Source organism: Pimephales promelas, chromosome 19, assembly GCF_988280905.1.
Source record: "Pimephales promelas chromosome 19, fPimPro1.hap1.1, whole genome shotgun sequence".
Lineage (NCBI taxonomy): Eukaryota > Metazoa > Chordata > Actinopteri > Cypriniformes > Leuciscidae > Pimephales > Pimephales promelas.
In genome coordinates this window covers 19,772,381-19,797,021 of record NC_142787.1, presented here as the reverse complement: position 1 = coordinate 19,797,021, position 24,641 = coordinate 19,772,381, and the positions used below count along the sequence as shown (strand labels likewise).

The window sequence follows — 24,641 nt, the reverse complement described above, 5'->3', positions numbered from 1 at the left end:
CTAGCCTATCTACCTCTCCTGCTAACCCACATCACTAACCAATCCTGCTCTCTACCCACAGTCTCCCCTCTCGCGACGAAGCGCGCCAGAGGAGGGCTGGATCACGTGACTGCCGGTGAACTTGCCACTCCAGCCACTGAAAGACAAGTGTAATTTGAAGAAAAGAGAACAAAGAAATCAGAGAGTATAAATCCCTCAGCTAGTCTGCGCTTGGTCACAGTAAAGCTCAACAGACAGGCGCGCGCGCTCTCTCTCTCTCTCTCTCTCGTCTGGTAAAGTGTCCCGCGCGCATGCAGGTGGTGCGTGCGGCTCTGAATCACAGCAGGATGATGCGATCTGCACAGCTTGTCGCTGCAGTCTTATACTGTTCAGTGTGCATTCATTCTCTACCGGTTCCAGACGGGAACAGCTACAGGTACAACAAACCTGCTGCGGTGAGTGATTTTTAAAATGATTTTAAGAGACAATCTACAAAAAATAAGTTACTTGAAATAAAGAAATACATGCAAAAAACAACAACTAATATCTAAACGACTGAAATGTGGACATAAGCCTCTGTTTCACTGTGAACAAGTGATGAAGTTCACATGTCATGATTTATTACCCGTTTATTACAATTCACCTGCTTCACAGGGATCTACACAAGATATGCTAGGCTACTACAATAAACAAAACTTGTGTAGAGGAGACATGAAAATACCTCTGACCAGCAGCAGAGATTATTTCTGTTTTGTTTTTTATTACAAAGATCATTTGCATTATATTTGCATCAGTGAAATGTATGGCAACTCTCACAGTGGAGATTAATATTATGTAAGTTTTTTGTCTTTGAAAAAACAAACTTTTGATTAGTTAAGTTCACATTATGCTGCGTATTCTCTTAATGTTCTTTATTTAGGTATTTAGTTATTTATTGGCTGGTTTTACTCATTTACCAAACAACTCACATTAAGAATCTAAAGAGCTATTATATATTTATGACTGAGCCATCGAGAATTTCATGCATTGTAATAAGTGTAGTTTAGCATATTTGCATTTGTCTAAACAGGAATATTGGAATGTTGTTTTTTTATGTAGTGTGTTTGAGTCAATGAGTCATAAGTGAAAGGCAGCATTTTGTGTAGAAATGCACAGATTCAAATTGGCTTCCAAAAACCCCATGACATAATGTCTAAGGGTCTAAAACTATTTATAATGAATCTTATAGCCAAGTATATAGTTAATACAATTCTTGTTTCTGTTTAATGGAATAATAGGTCAATTTCCACTCATAAATGAACTCACTTCAACCGTGCCATCAGATGCCAATTAGAATGTGGTACAAATGATTGTTTTTTTTTTTATTTATTTATTTATTACATATAGCCATTGTTGAATATTCACTGAATTTGCATTCATTTGTCAGTTTCATGCCTTTGAATCCATAGCTGAAAGTTATACATGAGAACCAAACCCAGCTCCTTTATGTTGAATTGGTTTCAGAAAAGATCCTTAACTGTCCTGAATGGTTTAAACTTCTTGCTGATCTTTGAAGAAATCCGGCTATAAGAACTTTGTTTTGCACAAAGAAAGCGAGGGCTTGTAGGGCTTAGAGGAAGTAGACAAAGAAGAACTACAGATGGCTGTTGTAACCCAGTTGGCAAATATCCATACACAGATTTTTCCAGGGAAAATGTCAGGCTAAAAAACACACATCTATATGAAACTGAATGAAAGAGCAGAAACGAGTGGTTGTAACAGGGCGGAGAACAACTGAACACTGTCTTTGTTTCAGAACGTAAAGCATTACCACAAAATTACAATGAAACACTGCATGCTGTCAAAGCATCTGGCTAAAGAACAGCTTCCATTTATTGTATGTTTATTCTTGACCCACTTTGCCAGTCAAATAGGAATGGCACCTGCAATCAAAGCAGCTTCAGACGTTTTTAAAAAACATTGTTCATGTTTGAAAGTAGAGAGGCAGCTCTGATGCGGAGCATGTGCTGTCAATTTGTTCTTGAATGTTGACAAAGCGGGAGCAGGAGATTATGCAGGCAGGGACAAGTCATCTGGCACGCTGAGCAGGATAACAACCCCTGTGTTTGCTGACAGAGAGGAAAATGGAAGGATCCAGATAGCTACCACTGGATTTGTTGACCCCCCTGAGAAAAAGAAAAGCTGATGTCCTTCTTTAAGGCATTGTGCACGCTTCACAAGCTCCATGAGAACTGCCAGAACATTATACAACTCAGTCAACACACTAACCTAACATGACTGATGTGCAATCCACAGGGGATGCAAAATTCTGAATTCGCTTTCAAATCATGAGGTTTAAATTCCCCACACAAAACAGGAAGTTTGATTGGAATTTGAGAAGAAGATTTTCATCTTTCTTTTTATCCATCCATCCATCCATCCATCCATCCATCCATCCATCCATCCATCGTTTGTTTGTTCGTTCTGTCCTCCTTAAAATCACAAGATGCAATTTGAATTGAATTGGCCTGACAATACAGGAAGTTGAATTTGAATTTGAATAAAGAGCCCTTCCAGTCGACTACCATGGGACCTTATTTCGGAAAAATATTGTATGGTAGTCAATGACGAGAGACAACAAATGTCTTGATTTTGTTTGAATTGTGCCCTGAATTACACATATGAATTTTTTCAATTTAAAAGATACATTTTAAAGTAAAGAAAGTCGCAGTTTGATGTAAAAACGTTGAGGTATAAGACTCTGAAAATACGTAATTACAAAGAATACAATCCCCCAAAGGCGCACATTTTCTCTTAATGAATGAAGCTAACTTTACTGAGGCTAATGTCTGTTATTGTTTCTATAATCTTACGTTATAATCGTAACGTTACGCCGTCATGAGTGTGTTGTACCAGACTGCACACACACGAGCAGCGGATCTTGCTCGTTGTTTCGCATTGAGCGGTTTTCACATAAAACTAAATGTTACTCTTCTGTTTTATGACAAACTGCGACGTTTTTGACTTTCAGAATTATCTTTTTAATTCACAAACATCATATGTGTAATTCAGGGCACAGTTCAGACAGAATAAAAAGATAAGTTGTCTCTCGCCATTGACTACCACACATATTTTTTACGAAATAAGGTCCCATGAGCCAGAAGCGAAGGGTGCGGGACTTAGGCTCACTATTCCATCCATCCAACCATCCATCCATCCATCCATATCTACCGACCGACCGTTCTATATTGTTCTATGATTCCATGGCACCGGCCTATCTGTCTGTCCATAAGGGCTCTAAACTCTCAAACTTCAAGAATTTTTAAACCTTCTTTGTTTTCCTTCAAAATTTTAAAGTTTTTGTCAAGCCAACATTCAAAATTTGTCTTGACAAAAGTGTGTTATATTATTTTCTTTGAATTTCAGTCTGTGCTTCCAGTTTCAAGAATTGAATTGCAATTTAAATTGTGTTCTCAATTCAGTTCTGAATCGTGCACAATCCAGGATGTAACCTTACACTCTAAAAAATGCTGGGTTGTTTTAACCCAACTTTGGGTCAAATATGGACTAACCCAGCCGTTGGGTTAAATTTTTACATTACATTTTTAACCCAACATTTTGGGTTTGTCCATATTTGACCCAAAATTGGGTTAAAACAACCCAGCATTTTTTAGAGTGTAGTAAAATTTTAGGGATGGGAAAAGTAAAGATCTTTTTACCCATTCTAGACACCCTTGTTAATCAGCACCAATTATTCAGTTTTGGTTATCCTTATAACCCAATCTCAACATGTGAGAAAAAAGGTCAGGGTCATTTGCAACACATCACCTGTGGAGTGGTTTGGTTTAGCTTTCTCGCCCGTGGGCTCAAACGAGAGCATGATTGACACCAGAAACCCTGATGTACCTGGTTCTGATTCAAACCCCTATTTTCCAGTCACCTGACCTTTAGAGAAACCTCTCACCAGCTGTTTCCTATCTCTACTGAAATTAAGAGTCAAAAGAACTTAATGCTCTTGAAATACCTTTATTTCAAGTTAATGGCTGCTCCTGGCAATACATCAAATGTGATATTGGTTAGGTGTTCCACATGGAAGCGAAAGAGCTGAGAAGTGGAAACCATTAAAACATTTATTATAAGCACTTGTATTTTCTCTCCCAGCTTGACTTTAGAGTCGACAATGATGGTCGTTTTGCATAAATATCTACAATCAACATCATCCCTATCCTGTTCCCACTAAACAGTTTTCCTTTTCAGTAGAGTCACTTAACTTATGTATACAACCCCAAAAGAATGCAGATCTCTGGAGGTCTCTGCATGTAAATATTTACCCATAGTCCGATTTCCTCTGGTTCATTCATTATCTCTTGTTGTGGCCTATTTTAATGTACCAGAAAATGCCTGTAACAGGCTGGAATTTCTTGTTTGTAATTTTTCTCTGGACAATATGGCATGCTTGAGAGAGACAAAGAGACAGAGCCAGGATGTTTGTATCATAGTTGCACTGGAACTAAATAGCCAAGCCAGAAAAGCAGGATGATAGGAAGTGCTGTTGGCTGTATTTTTAGTGCTTGCTGAGTCAGTAGTAAACAGTCATCCGAATGTAGAAAGGTGCTTGAGTTTGTTTTGGAAACGCATAATGTTTCGCTCCTGGTGCCGGCTGTGCTGATGAATGTAAGGGATCTGTCAGGAGTTGGTGACATCATTCGGATGCCCCATAGAGAAAGATTCGGCTACAAACAAAGAGGTTATCCTCAGGAACCCTATAGAGATGGCACAATGCCAGGCACGCTAACTCTCTCTAAACCTTCTTCTTGCACTGACATGTCTGCTCTTTTCTTTTGGATTTCCCCCAAAGACTTGCCATCGGCTCAGGATTTCTGTGTTTTGTTTCAGCATAACATACTGTATCATGTTAGAGTTTTTACCCACTGGCCTATTGACCTACAGATGCACATGCGGTGCTGCATGGCGGTGAACATGGTGGTAAACATGAGCAGTGAATTTCATTTATGCAGAAATGCAGCTTAGTTGTTTTCATTTACATTTATATTAAAAAGATTTCCAAATGTTGGTGATATTATTATTGGAGGTGTTAAAACTAATAGCTGTTCTGTATGGTTCAGAACATGCCAGATCTTCCCGCAGGCACAAATGCCTGATGTTTGACTTTGAATGCGTAAAGGTGTAATACAGCTTAAGGTAAAATAATTCCCAGTTGTTTTTGTTTCTCAGCTGATGAGAGGCATAAATCTGTCAGGAAGGTATCATAAAAATGTCAAAAATTTGCACAACATGATGAGGTTTGGAAAAGGAGAGTTTTGTTTTATATGGTAATTCTGAATCCGTTTCAGTGGGTTTCCGAAAGGACTTCCATTTTCTCATGTTTCACTACATGCAGGTGGTTGCTGTAAAATATACCCAGACTTGAGGAATGTCTGGTTGAGTTAAATGTTCTTTAAATTGGGCCTATTGTTAAAATGATATGTGTGTGTTGCGGTAAATTGTTTGCACAATCTAAGTAAAGATTTCCCAGCAGAGTCCCTCAATAGTGCAGTAACATGTAATCTTTTTTTTAATTAGTCACATAAGAACAGTTCACCACACGATTTTTGAATTATACAATTTGTAAAAATTCTCATTTTGTGTTCTACGAACATATTAACAGGTCTCAGTTGAATTTAGCTCTTAGATTTACCTCAATTGTGGAGTAGTGTTTCATAAGTCTGCATATGCTGTTTCTTACGAGACTTGGCTTTGATTCTATGCTTATATAGCAGTTTCAGGTGATATAATATACACTTATGTGTCATTACATCAGAAACCTGATCCATCTTGTTTGCACTTAGCACCTCTACCTTTTATAACATACTGATAGCATATTATGAAATGTGGTAACAAAATCGGATTATTAGAGTTCTTAGTATTTCTATGACTTTTTTTTATAAAGTTTATGTACATTCAGTACAAAATTTGTTTTTTGAAAGAAATTTATACTTTTATTCAGCAAGGACACATTAAATTGATCAAAAATTCACAATTTTATAGTTTTTATTGTATTTTTGATTAAATAAATGCAGCATTGATGAACACAAGAAACTTGTTTCCAAAAAATGTAAAAAAAATAAATTAACAACCATAAACGTTTGAACGGTAGAGTACTTGGAATTGTGCGTTGGTTAAACAGACTGTATCAGTTAAACATTTCTAGAAGGGGTAAAAACATAGACTGTCTGCTGAGTTTTGGTTTGAAATGGGAGTATGCGTGTTTACTTTGGCCCAAGGGGTCTGTTTTATTGATTTAGGCTTTAACCTTTGACCCTTGACTCCCGTTGAACCTGAGACACCCGGGTGTTTTTCTTCCACCTCCGTCGCTCCCTAAGTAGTCTTGAGGCCAGTTTGTCATTGCTGAAAGGTTTGACTGCTCCACAATAAACAATCTTGACTGTTGTACAAAAAACTTGCCTGTCTCCAGGTTGTTTAGAGACTGCTTAAATTACATGCTTTCAACATGTATGACCATTTAATGATGGTTCAGCCCATGGAAAGTCCATGCACACTCAGCGGATTTGAGAAACAAACTGAGAGTAGATAAAGTGCGGTAAATTCTTCACTTCTATCTGTGGAATGTGTGCGGTTCCTCATTGCCGGGGGTGTGGGGTCATGTTTTAGCAACGCTATCAAGTTCACATGTCATTGGATTTTTACCAACATACTATGTCTCAACTTGCCCACAAATATTTGGTTGTTTTTCCTTTTATTTATTAGAATTTGTCTTGATTTACACCGTGTTCTTAGCAGATGCTACACAACAAGTGTCCAGCAATAAGCAATTTGTCTCTTTGCACTGAACTGTTTGCTTGTAGCCAATCAGATGATATTTGATGTTTGATGTATGGAGTGCGGTAGGGATTGCATTTTTGTGGGCCAAATCCCAGAAAGCATTTAGCATTTACACCTTTCCAGTTCCATCGTCCTGAAGTCAATGTGTGTTTTTTTTTTTGTTAAATGCTTGAAAAATCTACAAAAAATTAAATTTACGTGAAAAAAACTGGCAGTGGTTACCAGAAATTTACCGTAAAAAATACGGTCGCAACATTTTGTTTTACATTTTTGTTTTACAGTACTGACCTTTTGAAGTATTAAAGGGGTGATGAACTGAGAAATCAAATTTTCCTTGAGCAGATACTGTTCATGCACACACACTATTTAAAATGAAAAAAAGTGAAATTGCAATCAACCCCCCCTTTAACAGTTTTCACTGTAGCATTTTATTTTACCGTTAAAATCACGATAATTTTTTTTTTACAGATTATTCTATGACATAAATACATCAGATTTTTTTTTTTTTTTTTTTTAAGCTTTTAAAATGGTGGTTGCTAACAAGTAGCTAAATGGGACTAGTGTCAGGATATTAAACGTCACCACACCAAAAAGGAAAACTAATCTACACATTAGTTCTCCGTGTTATCACGTTCTTGCAAACTATTCCAACTCAAAATTTCAGGAAAAATGTTTCTGAAATAATGTTTCAAGTTCAAATCTCAAATTTGTTTTACTGTATAGCACATTTAAAAACAGCAACCAAAGTGCTGAACAACACAAAAAATGACAAAAGCTCACCGTGAATTGAAAGCCAAGGGGAAAAAATCGTTTTAAGAGACGATTTAAAAATGGTTAAGGACTGTGCCGATCTGATATATGCCGGAAGGCTTCAAAATAAAGACTTAAAGAGTTGATGGAAGATTAGTGATGGTGAATTTGAAGTCATGCGACCATGGCGTTTTACTTTTGGCAATGTATTAAAGACTTCCAATTTTTGAAGTTGTGTTAATTTGTGAAGATTTTCATAATGAACAAAACGCGTAAATATTATAAACGTTTGTTGGCCACGTATTTTCTGCAATAATCCAATAGACAATTTAAAGATCCTATTGTTTTTTTGTCAAAGGAACCAGGGTGATTGTATCATACGGGTTGGCCGACAAAATTACATCATCACGGGTGGCAGCATAACTGTCCTGTCATTCATTATTTGTTGTGGGCACAGGATTTTATCCATCCATTGATGGCCTACCATTTTGTTGACAATGTGTTAACTGAAGAGTTGTCATTTTGCTTGTTGTCTACAGCAAATGAAAAAAGTCAAAAACACGAAGAAAAAAAAACATACATGGCCACTCATTTTTATACACTCTAAAGCCACTCACTTCTTCATATAGTAGTCCAACCTGCTCTCTGTGATAAAGAAACACTTTAGCACATGGCTTTTCTTCTTTTCAGACATGCTGCTTTATATTTCTAAATGTTTTATGGTTGTCTAAATATATTCTCTTACTTAAATTACAGCTTTTAAAAGACTCCTTCCTTATGGCTACGAGTGGCGGAAGGATTTTTAAAAGCATAAAAAAAAGTTCACTCTATACCACCCCTGGCCTCTAAACCATGCCCAAATTAGAGAGAGAGAGAGAGAGAAAGAGAGGTTTGGGGAAAGAGAGATATTGGGGCAATCTGACTTTGCCTTCGGGCAGTTAACCTCCCAGTCCATTAACAGAACCATTTCCTTGAAATTTGGTTGAGGAAATTGACTGTGATAATGCTTCTTGGAAATTATCTGTGACGTAACCAACTGCTGCATAACTATATGCCAACAATGTAGCCAACAATGTTGCCTTATTTGCCCCCTTCACCTTACTGTATGTCCTACCAGAACAGCCAAGCAACAACACCTTAGAAACTGCTCACTCTTGCAAGCACCCAATCATTTTTTATTTACTATTATAGTATTTATTTAGAATTTTATTATCTATTTATCAGCTTTTTAAAAATGTTTTAACATTTATACTTTTACTTTATATATTTTTTAATAATCATATTTAGTTTCTATAATATTATAGTGTATATTTTAGTTTATATATAGTTACATTTTAACTACATTTTAATGATTTAAAAAATATATATTTAGTAATTCATTTATTTCATAAAAAAATATTTTATTTTACCTCAGCTATTATTTTATTTTTTAGCTTTTTCAGCTTAGAAACCATAACAGTGTTATTTTAGCATTATTTATATATTTTTAATTGCCATTTATTTTTATATTTTAATTTGTTTATATTTTTATGTATTTATAATTTCTTTGATGTTTTAGTTACATAACATGTTTAGTTTAAGTTTTTTATTTAAAAAATTAATATTTTTTTATTAAAACCATTTTTATTATTATTTTTTTTTAAATAGAATATTTCTATTAAGCGTTATTTTATTAGCATTTTTATTTCAGTTTTAATTTTTTTTTTTCAGAAGCATGCTAAGGCAAAATTCCTAATTTTCTTTTAGGTTTTTTTAAGTTTAGCATCTTTTTATTTCAGCTTTATTTCAATGAACAAAAATATTTTGTAATAGTTTCAACAATTACAATACTGATAGCATCACATTAATACCATGCAGAAAAAGCCACCGCAAAACCAAACCAACCCAACCCATTTAAATTTCGTAGTATGAAGGTGTTTCTGGCCAAAGGTGCATTTGATTGACAGCTTATATGTGTGTTGACAGGACTGGCCTCAAAAGACCCATCACCATGGCCTCAAAAAGAGGAACCAACTTCATTATGTCCAGGATACCCTGAGTGAAGACTCTGGCAATAAGAGAGTGTACCCACACTCAGCTTTTCCCAAGAATGCCACTCAGTTCTGGAACAGGCCTCGCTGTGGAGTGCCAGACTACCCCCCAGAGAAGGGAGGGAACGCCCTTTATTACTCAACCCACAAAGTAGGTTTGCTTGGGAGTCGCCATCGTCGAAAACGCTTTGATTTGTTCGGAGGACGCTGGGACAAAACAGACCTCACATACAAGTAAGACTTGCTCGGATGGTGGTTGCGGCTGTATTTGGTTGCAGTGTCTACACTTATTGAGATGATAGACATAAAATGAATGAAACATAAAATCGTAAATGGGAGAAAACAACTTTGATGTATTTGCCAACATACCATTTTGAGTTGTACACAACAAAGGCCTCACTGAAGCAACAATGTCTTATTTTTAGTATTCTAGATTTAGTCAACACACATCTGACCGAATCTATACATTAAGTTTTTTGTTTTTCATATTAAAGTGTGTTTTTTAATGAAATATTAGCTTTTTATGGCAGAAATACAGTATTTTACAGCCCACACAGGATATGCTAGGAAATAAATCAGAATGTTTCTCTATCTTCTCTTCTCTTCTCACATTTCCTATAGTTCTTATCGGTTGTAAAGAAGACCACACACTCTTTCCAGCTTTACACCCATTTAATTAGAAGCAGTAAACTGTCTCAGACCCGGGACTGCATGGCTCCAGAACACAGATAGAAATACCAAGACCACTTTGATTTAAAACAGTTAATCATTTTCTCAAACACACACACACACACGTTTTCATGTTTTATGGGGACTTTCAATAATGATTTTATACTACAAACTATTCTATCCTCTAAAACTATCCATTACAGTAGTTGCAGTAAAACTTTCTGCATTTGTACATTTTCAAACAACATCATTCTGTATGATTTATTCTGTATGATTTATAAGCTATGTTCATCGTGGGGACCAAACACACACACACACGCAGAGAGAGAGGAGACAGAGAGAGACAGACAGACAGACAGACACTCCAATTCAACTTGAATTTTATTGTTTTTTTAAGGGAATGTTCACCCAAAATGAAAATTACTCTTTACTCACCCTCATGCCAGTCCAAAACCTTAACTCTTCGGAAAAGAAGAAACAGTATTTTGAAATTGTATCAAAATGTCTTTTTTGTACGTACAATGAAAATCAATGCTGTTTTGAATGTACCAAAGTTCAAACTATCCTCTTCTGTGTTGCACAGAAGAAATAAAGGCAAATAGGTTTGGAATGACATGAGGCTGAATAAATGATGACAGCACAATGGATTTTTGCGTGAACAATCCTTTTTTGACTGACATGATGACCTTAATATTGTGGTTATCTGCTCACCACTTCATGTTTTGACTGACTTGCCTCGTACATCTTTGTCTAAGATGGTTCCCACCAGAGAACTCCTTTGTAATCTCAAGTCAGTAGATCAGGAGAAGATGTTACATTTCAGAGCAATCATGTGCCCAAATGCTTCTAGTTTTCTCTTCAGTGCTCAGCGGGGGGTGAGATGAGGGCCCAGACAAAGAAAACCAGGCGTACAACCTTGATTAAAACTGCCCCTAGATTTATGGCCCTTCCCATAAAATATCACAGCCCATAAATCTCCTGTGGTTCACCATCCAAATCAACCAAATATGCTGTTGGGCAACTAGTCTTTACGTCTGCATGCTGTAGAGACGGAAGTCTTAACAGAAAAATAGTCTTTTGGGCCCCAGGGAAGTATTGACAGATCTTTTTGTGACATGCAGCACTACATTATCGGAAAAGGAAAAAAAATGTAGAATAGGGTCTTGGATTTACCAAGCTTTCTGTCTATTGTAAGAAAGAAGTGGGATATAAACAGAATAAACAATTGGAGTACATTTTTTATCATACATCATCAGAGAGAAGTCTGTCGTTTTACTGGAAGATTGAATTGACATTTTACTAAAAAATTATAAGGTAAAAAAACCACAAAAAAGATGCATCGATGAGCTGTTTTGAAAGATCATTGAGGCGCATTTAGCAAATAGGCGGTTCCAATGAGTAACGTGAAATCTGCATTTCATTCCGACTTTAAAGTGTAAATTAAGAATTTTAATATTGGTCCATCCCTTGCAATTATGAATCGCTTTTCAAATTTAAAAACACAACAATATATACAGTATATATAGCATAAATATATAACTTTTTTTTAGTCTCAGTTGATGTTTGGCTTAGGGTTGAACGAGACAAACCTAACCGTGTTGCACCCTGAAAATGACTATCAGATTCCGTCCCCGTCCCCCCGAAATCGTGTAATTTGTAACCTAGATGCTGCCTCATCAGAATCTGATGTCAAGACAGCAACACACACACACACACTTATCCCCAGCACACCCCAGTCAGCACCATTCTAATGCTGTGCCACTATGTGCTGTCATGACTCACGTCTCTGAAGGTTGTTTATGAGCTATAGCACCTTACTGTCCTCTGTAATTTGTCCCCTCACTTAATGACGGACTGTACATGTGCACAGTGAGCTCAAAAACACCAAGCCCCATTCTACCCCCACTCTCACGCTTTCAATTGAGTTTCTTTACTCTAATGACTGTTTTAATGAGTGAGTTCCTCATGTCACATGTGTGCAGTTTTTGGGGTCATTTGCATCTTAGGGCGTTTTAAGACCTGTAGATCGTTTGCTTTTTTTCCGAAACAGGGACATCATTTGTTACAATGTTGCATTTTCGTTAAACTACTATCAGGATTTGCTAAAGACACGCAGTGAAAAATGAGTGCGGTAAAGGCGTAGACGCAGTTATTTTTTGGCTGACCTTTAACCACCAACAAATGCATTTGCAATAACTTATTGTATAGACCGCTTTTGCGCCGACGTCACAGTTACGTCACGGCGCTAGCTGGAGGCAAAACAAAGTGAAAACTGGAGGAGGTCAATGCAAAACAGCTTAGATTCGGCTACATAATAAGGAGCTTAAATAGTTGTTACTATTATTAAATGTCATCTTGTTGTGTTGTTTGGTGCAAGAATTGATGAAAAATTAATATGCTGTGTCTGGAACTTTTATTTCTAGAAAATATTCACATCATTAAAATCGCACTGTAATGTCACTCTTTACATTGTCGTGGTCTCGGCGCTGACTCGGCAGAACTGCAGATCGTACACACAAGTCTTGTACAGGACCATATAGGCATCTAAAGATTTATATGCCCACAGTTTCTCTTTACGATCGGTTTCTCTATAAGGTTGGTGTAAGTTACAAGTCAGGCCACTCACCCGAGGTAACGTACGTTAATCCTGTCAGATCATCCATGCATTGAGTGAGTGTGTAGGTGGCTACAGGTCTGCCAATCTGGTTCCGTCCGTTAAAAATAACTTTTGGAAATAACAATCGCGGTCCTGGACACTGAGTGACCTTACACATTAAGATAATATCGGATTTTCTCCAGTCATTGTTAAAAAAACAAGCTAACAATCCTCGCTAACTAGCGTTAGTGAAGCGGCCAGATGGATCTTTCTGCCTCCACCTAAGCTCCGCCCACAAAAAAACGTCACCATGTTTACCAACTGTAAAAGGGTCTATATGCATTTGTTGGAGGTTCCCTTTCAGATGCTAAATTTATGGAAGGAGAGTATTTTAAATGAACAGGTGATTTACTAAGGTTTTGCGCTATAGCCAATTTACTGGTATTTGTGGCATTATGTAACACCCCCAAAAAAGCATGTCTTAAACCAGACGCTAATTTGCACTGCTCTTTGCACTGGTTGCGTTGGTCTTTATGGAAATCGTCAGTAGATCACATGCAGAACTTTCCTCTTCCATTGCGCTCTCACGCTAACTTGCCCTGTTTAGTAAATCTGGCCCCTGGTGAGGATCTGAGCAAGATTGCCATGTTCAGATATGCCTAATCGAACCAAACTAAGGGAGAAAACACAACAGGTTCCAGAACAAAATGCTATGAGCCAAGAAAACGCCTTTAGGGTGTGAAAAAACAAAATAATTAAAAAAATGTGTCCTGGTTCGCTTAATGTTCACATCGTAATTTTTAAGACCCTACAGATAAAAATAGAAAAATATGTATTTTGCAATGAACAACAATTCAACATCCGAAACAATGCTGTGTTCTGGGCTAAATGTTTCGCTTTGTTTAGATGTCTTTGGTCCGTGTTGTGTTCATGTTTCATGCATGACAGTTTGTATGAAAAAGGTGGGTAGTCTGCACCAGAGTTTGGATGGTAGTGTACACACTTATTCAAGTTAACCGCACTAACAGAGCAAGTTAGTCTGTTTTAATCGAACCATACCTGCCAAGTGTGAACACACCCTTAAGGCCCGTACACACTGGGACGAATATCAGCGCGCGTTATTCGTCAGCGTTTTTCAACGCATTTTTTTGTGTTCACACCCAAGCGATTTTCGCTGACGATGAGCCGAGTGAACATGCAAATTCATTCCCTAACATTAGATGGCGCCAATTTGCTCTGCAATACCACTCCATGACAGTTCTCTTTTCTCAAGATGTTTGTAGTCCCTGTCGCGTTTGTCATACTTCTTTATGTTCTAGCACCAACAAGAACAGCGGCTCTACATTCATCTTGTCTTGCATTTTCCTCGCTGTGTAGTATAGACGGCGACGCGTATATCTTCTTCGCCGTTGCATATGTGTGCTCGGCAAGACCGTTTTGTGTTTGAGAGCCCCCAAGTTGTGTTTTACTGTAAGTTCAGAAGCTTCAAACACGTGAGCAAAAGTGCCAATCTCATTGGTCGGATAGTTTTTGACATGGCGCGTCAAGCTAGAAAAACGAACCCGAGGCGTTTTTTAAAAAATGACGCTTTTACGCGTGGCGTTTTACGCGTCGGTGTGAACACTAACATCGGCGCCCTTTGTTTAGTCACGAGGTGTTAAACGTCAGCGAATTTTGTCCTGGTGTAAACAGGCCTTTAGGGTGTATTCGCATCTGTCTTGTTTGGTTCGATTGAATCCAACTTAAGGTAGTTTCCCCTCTTGGTGCTGATCTTTTGGGCACGTTTGAATACAGCAATTGCACTCTGGGGCGGACCAAACAACCGTTTGAGTTTCAGACCCAGCTGAAGAAGTGGTCTAGGTCCGGTTCCAAACGAACTCTGGTTCGAATTTCTGTCCAATAAATGGATGATCTTAGCACATGTGTGGTTTTGTTTACAAATTTTGTTTTACTTGCAAAAAGGGCAATGTGAACGCGAACCACACCAAACAAAAACAAAAATCAAAAACAAATCAACACTCTATTTGGTCCGGACCAAAGTTAGTGAACTAGCGGGCTGTTCTGGTGTGAAAAAATTCTTGAAGTGGATAATAATGAATGACACCCATGTAGCGAGTTCCATATGGAGGCCTCTTTTGGTCCCCTGGAGGTCCTCAAACCCCAGTTTGAAAACTCTTGACTTTAAGTTTTTTGGAGCCACTGTATTGGATTTTTAAAAGTCACTAGGTTAAACCTGGTTTCAATTTGATCTATTCTTTTGTGACTGTAGCAAGAGTCAAGAGTTAAGAACATGACCATCTACAGTAATTGGAACAGCGAATATGGCAGGGCATTTTTTTAAATCCACAGACTACCACACTGGGCTCTCTCCCGCTGTCATAGCTCCTGTCTGGGCTTGCAGACGGCAGAGGCCCCACAATCTGAGATGGTCTGCGGCTCCAACATGCAACCCCAGAGCGATCCCCCATCCCACAAAGCTAATAATGACTAAAGCATGAAGGTGTCCAAGCATGAAAACAACATAGAGGTACCAGCTGCAACTATAGCTGCAGGTCAGGAGCTAAACAATACTTGCTGCTTTAAAACATTTCATTATTTTTTTTAATGAAATGCACCAGAGGGAAGCTTTGTGGAACATGATACAAACTTGTGGTCCATCAGTTTAAATGTGCTCTGCGGGGATTCTGCTTGTGAAAATAATCATGCATGTCTCCATCACTCAGCAAGCTTTATAATACAGGTCGTCTTTCATCTGAGAGAAGTTAATCCTCTGGGCTCACTCCATGAGGGATGAAAGTAGTATTTTAATTTTTAAACAGCATTTAAACATCTAAGCTGTTTATCAAGAATAGAAAGAACAATTATTTCTGCAAAAGTTAGAATGCTACTAAAGCCTCTTCAAAAATTATCACTAGTGCAGTCTATTGTGAATTGTTTTGAATTAAGATTAAGACAAGAAACAAAAAAGTGAAAATGATGCTATGTATTTCTACATTGCTTAAGCACTTAATCCTGGATAGGGGTGCCATCACTGTCACACACTGATCAAGTATCACATTATTTTGTTATTGTGGTCAGAGAGCATAGTGGTAGTTGGGATTCTGATCCAGTTCCTTAGTTCACCACCAAGATAGCAAACATGTTTAAATAAAGGGGATTATTGAGGTCATGCACTTTCATCCAAATGGGTGGTCTGTAATGAGCGTTTATGAGAGTTTGCACTCGTGTTACAGGATCATGCGGACCCCTTGGCAGATGAGTTTAGAGAAAGTCAGAGAAGTGTTGCGGGAGGCACTGCGGGCCTGGAGTGACGTCACCCCTCTCACCTTTACTGAGGTCGTAAGCGGACGGGCGGATATCATGATCGACTTTAACAGGTAAAAAATAATAATAAATAATAATAATAAAAAATTTTCAATGTGCCTTGCATTGGTAAGAATGATGACCTCACCGTTTATGTGTTAAAGGGGTCAAATCAAACACTTTATAATTTTTTTTTTTTTAATTTGAGGTCCAGTTAAGGGCATGAACATTTTCCACCCTGTTTGTTGTTTATTATTGCACCTTTATGGGTATGTAAAGGTACCATGTTGTGATTGGCTAACGTCCTTGCATATATAATGAGCTTGTTTACGGGGAGCAAGATTTCCGAATAAGTCATATTTGCAGCTTTTTTAATAGTCTTATATTATCCTTTTGAATTTGCCTACAGAATGTTTCATAGTCAATGAAACTCTTATTTTATTTTATTTTTTTAAAGATTAATACAAACCTGATTTATTATGTTATGACCCCTTCAAAGTTTGCAAGTTGCATTCCAGACAATGTTGCAGGGGAAAAAATTTAACACATTTAGCAACTACTTTCTATTTAGCTCACTTTCACCTTATATTTTATAAATCTCTATTTTATTGATGAAAACTGTTTCTCTGGTCTCTCATTTCACTGAGCTTTAACACCACATGTCAGTTGAGAGATGTGTGTTCATTGACACAAAGAGGAAAAGTTTCCACTTCACTAGTCAAACACAGACGCTTTTCATCTCCTCTAGAAGTGGGAGATTAGAGAGGGTGTCGGTTTAGGATTATAGGTTGAAAATTTACACTGCACGTCCATTCATGCACGTGTGTTACGTTTTAAACACCCATATAAGAAAAGTCATAACTCAGAACACCCGTGGGGTTGAGTTGCGGCTCAAAATCAATCCCACAATTTCTTTCTTTTTGAAAAACTAACCTGAATGGTAAAAAGCATGACTTTAGTTGGTAGCAGATTATTACAAATGCAAGGATTTTTTTACTTACAGTATAACTGTTACTGATGTCTTAATTGTTTATTGTATTGTTTAATATAATCTCCCAATTCTGTCTAAAATGTATATGAAAATTGTCTGAAATCTACAATCAAACTAATTTTTATGATTCTTGACAAGAATTTGGAGTAGAAACACAATAATTGTCATTAAAAAGCGGAGGTGTTTTAATGCTTTATACACTATGCAGCTACACAACAGACCAATATAAATCGGTTTGAAAACTAAAGTCCATATAAAAACTTGGATTTCTATTGTAGCACTGATATACAGTTATTGTTTTCCTGAGAAACACACATTTGAAGCTCCAATGAGGGATAACGATTTTCTTCAAAGCAGAGTGAAATATCTTGATCAATCTCACATAAAGCAAAACATCTGGGTTGATTTGTGTAGTGTGGAGCTCTAGGCATGCCAACTTCATTTGTTCTAACTCAATCTCAGATTCCATCAATGGGACAGCAGTTGACCAAACATTTGAGGGTTTGTTTTAGCCAGAATAGTGGCTTTCCTTGACCTTTCAGGTCTTTAAGATTTAAAGATATATTATCCTGCAAGGATGTGCTTGATTTAACTTCCCTACATTTCACAATGGAAAATTTGGGGTTTGGTTTATCCAGTACCATTCAGCCAGGGTGGAATTTGCCATTCCATTAAAAACAAGGGAATCTGGAAAGTTACTGAGGTGTGGCAGTTACAGTACTATAATGTGGAACACTTGCATGGTATAAAAGCAATGCCTATATGCAGGCCATAAATCCCATTCCATACGAAGTGTGCTTATACAATTATTTTCAGTGATCATCAGGCATGTTGATGAAATAAGAGAATGAGAATCATTGGTATTGTCCTGTTGCCTGAGATACTGTATTTCACATTCAGGTACTGGCATGGAGACAATCTTCCTTTTGATGGCCCAGGAGGAATTCTGGCTCATGCCTTTTTTCCCCGAACGTACCGGGAGGGAGAGATTCACTTTGACTATGATGAGTCTTGGACAGTGGGCAACAGTATGGGTTAGTGAGAATCCTGGTTCATTGGGTGCCCTGCACTGTAAAAAATACTATTCAATACTATTTAAAAAATGTTTGTGTTTCTTTGTAATTATTTGTGATATTTAGCTATTTCTGAGTAAAAATATTTTCTGCACATTTTTTTCAGTGTAGAGAAAATCAACATTTGCAGATCTCTGAGCAACACACTATAGTGGTCTTTTCGTTTCTGACTGAATCAGTGTTTTTAAATAATTTGAGTGAATGCTTAAAGGGCTCAAAATAGAGAGTGCTTTGGTGATAACTAAGCTAATATTTAATTACTACAATAATATTTTCGTCCTAGAAATGACATCAGAAGTGGAAAACGTTGCTCAAACGTGTACATACACAATATTGTATTTTCACACAAACTGACCACCAACCCCAACTTTCAATATTTTTTTTAGAAATATATGGAACTGTATGTATGTATATATATATATATATATATATATACATACTGTAAATATATACATATTTGAATCCTAGGTACTGACCTCCTCCAGGTGGCTGCTCATGAGATTGGTCATGTTTTGGGATTGCAGCACTCCATGGAACTAGGCGCGGTGATGTCTCCTTTCTACACCTTCTCCTACCCACTCAAACTGAGTGAAGATGACAAGCGTGGCATACAGTCCCTCTATGGATCCAAACATTCGGATGATAGAAGGAAGAAGGAAGAGAGACCTCCCAAAGTCACAGAGACCAATGAGATTGAAAGTACAGTGGTAAGTTGTATGGCTGATTCTGTCTGATCTTGGGAATCTTGGCAATCCTTCTAATTTTTCGATCTTTCCAGCCTGATGCTTGCCAAACCGACTTTGATGCTGTATCCATGATCCGAGGCGAGCTGTTTTTCTTTAAGTCGGGTTATGTATGGCGGATCCGTGATGGTACACTCCAGGCTGGATATCCTGCACTGGCATCCAGGCACTGGAGAGGAATCCCAGGCAACATTGATGCTGCTTTTGAGGACAAGGCTGGAAATATCTGGTTTTTCCAAGGTAAATTGTCTCAATTTTCTAAAAAGAAGAAAGAAAATAAAATAAGCAATGCTTCGTTTTGCATGTAGGGAGCCTCATTATGTTACTGTGTTAGTGTGGGGCTATTTTGAGCCTTGTTAGTGGTATTAACTAGCGATTTCTCTTTACTTATTATATGCCCCCACATACTAGCGTATACGCTAAACAGTTTTAATTAGAGATAAAACTCGATTATCATGAAAACAAATTTCAGAGAACGGTCGACTAGGTACCAATGTGTAATTAGACCAAAGGTTCATTTTGCGCTGGAGTTTTCCTTTAATATTCCTTGAATATAAATATAGAAATCCTGCAATCCCAAGCATGAAATTCTTCAATTCCAAGCATGCAATTTGATGCATTGCATTGCACTTTAAAATCCAGATATCCTTCGTTCCCCTAATTATCCAGTAAACTGAGCAGCCTTAGCAGGGGTTCAAGATGAATGGAAAATTCATCAGCCGCTGGTTAATGTAACTTCTCTCATTCTCTCTATAGGCCAGAGTTACTGGGTGTTTGACGCAGAGCGGCAGATCACAGGGCCGGACTCTGTACGCCGACTTGGTCTAACAGTGAACGACATCCAGGCAGCTCTTATGTGGGGGGAAGATAAGGCCCAGAAGATCTACTTCTTCAAAAAAGGAAGCTACTGGCGATTCAACCTGAAGGAAAACCGTGTAGACAGCATCCATCCTCGCAGCATGACAGACTGGAGGGGCATACCTAGTGACATTGATGCTGCTTTCCAGGACCGATTCGGTACGGCTATCACTGAGACATGGACTAAGTTTACATGCCTGCCCACAAATAATGTTTTTTTTTTTTCTTCAATAAGTAGAGTTAAGGACTTAAAGGGTTAGTTAACCCAAAAATGAAGATTATCCAGTAATTTACGCACCCTCAAAGCAATTGGTTTATGACTTTCTTCTTTTGGGTTGTTAAAGGTTGATAAATATCGATATTTATTTTTTTTATAAACTATAATCACTAGCTTCCGGGAACGGCCGTACGCCACCGGAAAAGTGATCTTTGACCTGAAGCATGATATAGGATGAAGGATGTAGGTGTAGCGTACGTTTAGGTGAGAGTAGACATAGATATAAACAATAAGGCTAGATATCTCGTCCACGCTGCTGGCCTGCTTCGACTTCTAATTCGTGACCGGTGTTTTGTTTTGCTCTATCCTCTGTGCTTATGTGTTCATCAATACGAGTTCGGGTCAAAGCCAGTAATTATAGTTTATAAAGTTAAAAATATGGATTACTTTTATGATGGATGGATGGATGCGCTTTTTTGTGCTTTAAAATCTGTGGTACCATTCACACACTGATACCATTAAATTATATAATTGTGTTTGGCTGAAAGAAGAAAGTCAAATACACCTAGGATGGCTTGAGGGTGAGTAAATTATGGGATACATTTTTGTTGTTGTTGTTGGGTGAATTAACCCTTTAATCGCAGTAAGATGTTTACATGACACAAGTAAACTTCTTCACTCGTGTACATGCAATTTTCATTATTCTGATTATTCTCAAAAACGGTTATTATTTTGACCACTGTTATTCACATTCCTCATATACAGTAGCTGTGTTACTGGTTTTATTCTACAAATGTCTTTGTTACAATGTTTTTGACCATCAATTCACTTTATTATATTATTTACCACCATTTTTATGAATCTGCGAATGACAACGTTATCAGTGTACGTCACAAGCACATGCACACTTTGATCAGAATGGAATAGATACTTTTAAAATGTTTACATGCCAGTATATTGTAACTAATGCAACGTATTTTACTATGACTCACTCACTCACTCACTCACTCACTCACTCACTCACTCACTCACTCACATCTCATTATAAACAGATTATTAGGTTGCATATAAACATAGTTTCTTAAATGTTTTTGAAATTACAAAGGTTATTCTTGATGGAAACTAAAGAGTTTTTAAAGTCATTCTGTTCCTTATCTCGCCACAGGCTTCGCCCACTTCTTGAGAGGGAAGCAGTACTGGAAGTTTGACCCAGTGGAAGTGAGGGTTCTGGAGGGATACCCACGATATATTGGCATGGACTTCTTCGGTTGTTCTGCAGCCCTGTATCGATGAATCATGGGTGCAACTAGGCATAACTAGCAAATTACTTTGTAATTTGTTCATCTTTTTCACACACCTAGTGCAACTAGTACCCCACAAACAGTTTTGAATCAGTCAAACTCAAGTGTAGTTATTCAAGCAGGGTCATTTTTAAAATCAAGTAAAGTGTCAGATATGCAGTCTCCATATCTGACCACTAGATGAAACACTTTTCTGTGGTTACAAGCAGATACTGTGTATCTACTCAGTCTGTCACTCAAGATGCTACATATGCACCACTTAAAGGGATAGTTGAATAGAAAGGGATAGACAAATAAAAATTGTGTCTTACTCACTCACCCTCAAGTTGTTCCAAACCTGTACGAGTGTCTTTTTTTTTTCTTTTGAACACAGCAAGATTATATTTTGAAGAATGTTGGTAATCAGACAGTTGACGGCACCCATTGACTTCCACAGATGGGAAAAAAATTTCATGGAAGTCAATGGGGGCTGTCAACTGTCTGGTAACCAACATTCTTTAAATGATCTTCTTTTGTGTTCAACAGAAGAAATAAACTCATATGGGGTTTTAACAACATGAAGGTGAGTAAATTATTAAAGAATTGTTATTTTTGGGTGAACTATCCCTTTAAACTTATACGGAAATTGACTGTTGCTTCTCATCTGCAACACATTGATTCTCATCTCTCAGGAAATTCTGGCCTTACAATATTTTTCGTACGTATTTTGTAATTGATTATTTATTTTTGTATATTTTTGGCAGTATTGATAGTGTTAGGAAAACAGTCTTTTTTTTTCTTTTTTTTTTAGAAAAACCATATTGTTAGCCTGGTAATACCAGACTCTGCTACTCCACTTTGGAACAAAATGAAATTAGTGGAAGTAGGAAGTCTGACGTAGTCAGGCTACCATATTGTGCCATGCCATTAGATAAATTATTTGACAACTTTAAAGAATTTTATGGGTTAAAAACAGTTATATGCTGTTGATTACCACAGAAGATAATTGTGCCCTTAAAAATAAGCCAAAAAAAGCATTAAGTATAATGCTCTTACAATGGAAGTCTATGAGAGGTGATTCCTAAGGGGCTAAGAAAGAACTCCTAAGAAAGAGTAATTCCTCCATAAAAATGTGCTTTTTGAGTTGTAACGTTATCTAAATTGTTCTTTTTCAGTGGTGGGAATGTGTGGAAGAACTGGTAATAGAAAGCGTGTCAGGTGCTGTTGCTAAAATGTGTATTACATTTGGAAGATACCTTAAATGTCCTAAATATTTCAAAATAAAAGCGCACATATCTACTTACATTGGCATTTCAAGTTCAGAGGCACTTTTGGTTCAAATATAGGTGATAAAAATTACCAATGTTTACTGGACTTTATAGATCCAGCTGAATTTTTTTTTTTTCTCTGAAGCATTTAGTGCTCCTCAAACCGACAGTGGTTTAATTAATTTTCAATGAGAAATGGCAATTTCACAATGCTTGTCAGTGTGTAAAGGACTTATGAAGACCTCTTCTTCAATTGTGATAATTTCTATGTGACAGTGCAGGTCACTGGTGCACATGTTGTGTAATTCCAATCAAACTTTTTGCATAGTGGGGCTACCGAGGTATTCCTTATGACCTGGGTATTGATGGCTTTTGATCTAAGGAAACTGTACACTTCTCATTCACTATTATTATAATTTTTGACATGTAATCAGTTCTTTCTCTTGTTATTGTTTTTAATGATCCATTTACTGTGTAAATATTTTGTAAAAAGAACTGTATTACATTTCCAGCTCCAATAAAAGCCTCTCTTTGTTCATTGTTTTCTGTCTAATTATCTGTTGTCTGGGCTCATTTAAGATAGAATTTGATAATTATGAATAATCAAAAGTTCTGCATAGAGCTTTTGCTCCTAAATTACTTTCTTTTACAGCTTGTAATTTTATCATTGTTTGTTTTTTCAACCTCGGCGCTTTTATGATTTTTATTTAACGACTTTAGTTTTCATTGTTTATATGAGAATAACAAATTGGAAATTAATCACTTTGCCTTCATTATTTATTTTTACTACTTGTTTTTTTTTTTTTTAAATGTTTACCCTCGTCCTTGACTCAGACTTTTATTTTATTAAACTCAATACATTATAAACATTTTTTCTTAAAATATTTTAAAATATATGATTTTTATTCAATTTTTATTCAATAAAAAATATATTCAATTCTTACAATTTTTGGATAATCTAAAATGTTATTTTATTTTAAAAATGTTTTAATGTCATTTCCACCACAGAATGTTATCAGACGCAATACATCACATGTGATGGGAATAACATTGTGGTGAAGTGAAAAGGGCCAAAAGTGTCCATCCCACACTCTGGTTGTAATATGTTCTATCCGAGGTTTTGGGGCGGAAAATGGAAGACGGCTGTACCGCAAACCCTCCTGCCGAGACAATTTCAGAATCCTGCTGTCTTGGCTCGTTTTCAGACTGAAATTCCCCTTTCCCCCGCTTCTATCACACAGAGCACATTTGTAGCACAATGACATTGCAACACGATGACATCATTATTTCGGTTCCGTTTTATGTGAAGCATCTGTTGGCGCCATCCTTCACCAAGTTAACATGTTTCGTAGGGTTTCACTTTAGTGATTTCAGATGTCGGGCTGCTTTGGATGAAACGCAAACCAAGATTCTTGCGTTATCACGCATTTGAAACAGAATCGGTTTATAATCGTGCTTTGGCCTACTAAATCGGCTCACCAGAGTCTTGAGTGGCTTGGTTTTTTTTTTTTTTTCACAGAAGAAAGACACTTCTCTGAACTTTATAGAGAGTCTTACACCAAATATGATTGCTGGGGTCTTTAACAGTAAAACATTTCAGAAGCATTTTTGGGTAACACTTTTCTTGAAGGAGTGTGCATAAGACTAACAATGCACCTTCAAAATCATGACATGACATGTTAAGTTTGCATAAGTTTTATGCATGTTTGTGACAACTGTCATTAAGTGTCATTTGCTCAGATATGACATTTTTAATCCAAATGTGACATTGATTGAGATGTCTTTGTTATGACACCTTGACATAAACCTTTGTCATGACAACTTGACATTACTAAAGACAACACAACCTGTCATAAACATGACATAGCAGATTAATTATCAAACTTAAGAAACCCCCAAGCTTTATTGATTAACATTACATTAAACTGTCTGTGGTTAGTTTTGACATTGGCTGTCACAAAGCCATTATAACTCTTTAATGACAAAATAAATTAGTAACACTGTAGTTGAGGTCACGAAAAATATTCATGACACAGTTATAATGGCCTCATGACAGCCAGTG

General features: G+C 37.1%; 1 protein-coding gene across 1 annotated transcript; it reads left to right on the top strand.

Annotated features, from left to right (window-relative positions):
• Positions 1-104: 104 nt before the first annotated feature.
• Positions 105-23,122, top strand: mmp11b (matrix metallopeptidase 11b). Its single transcript, XM_039688292.2, has 8 exons — positions 105-434; positions 9,517-9,815; positions 16,080-16,223; positions 18,041-18,174; positions 18,682-18,920; positions 18,992-19,196; positions 19,713-19,973; positions 21,197-23,122. Exons 1-8 carry the CDS (start codon positions 291-293, stop codon positions 21,322-21,324), a joined length of 1,554 nt encoding a protein of 517 aa, XP_039544226.2. The 5' UTR covers positions 105-290; the 3' UTR covers positions 21,325-23,122.
• The last annotated feature ends 1,519 nt before the right edge of the window (positions 23,123-24,641 follow it).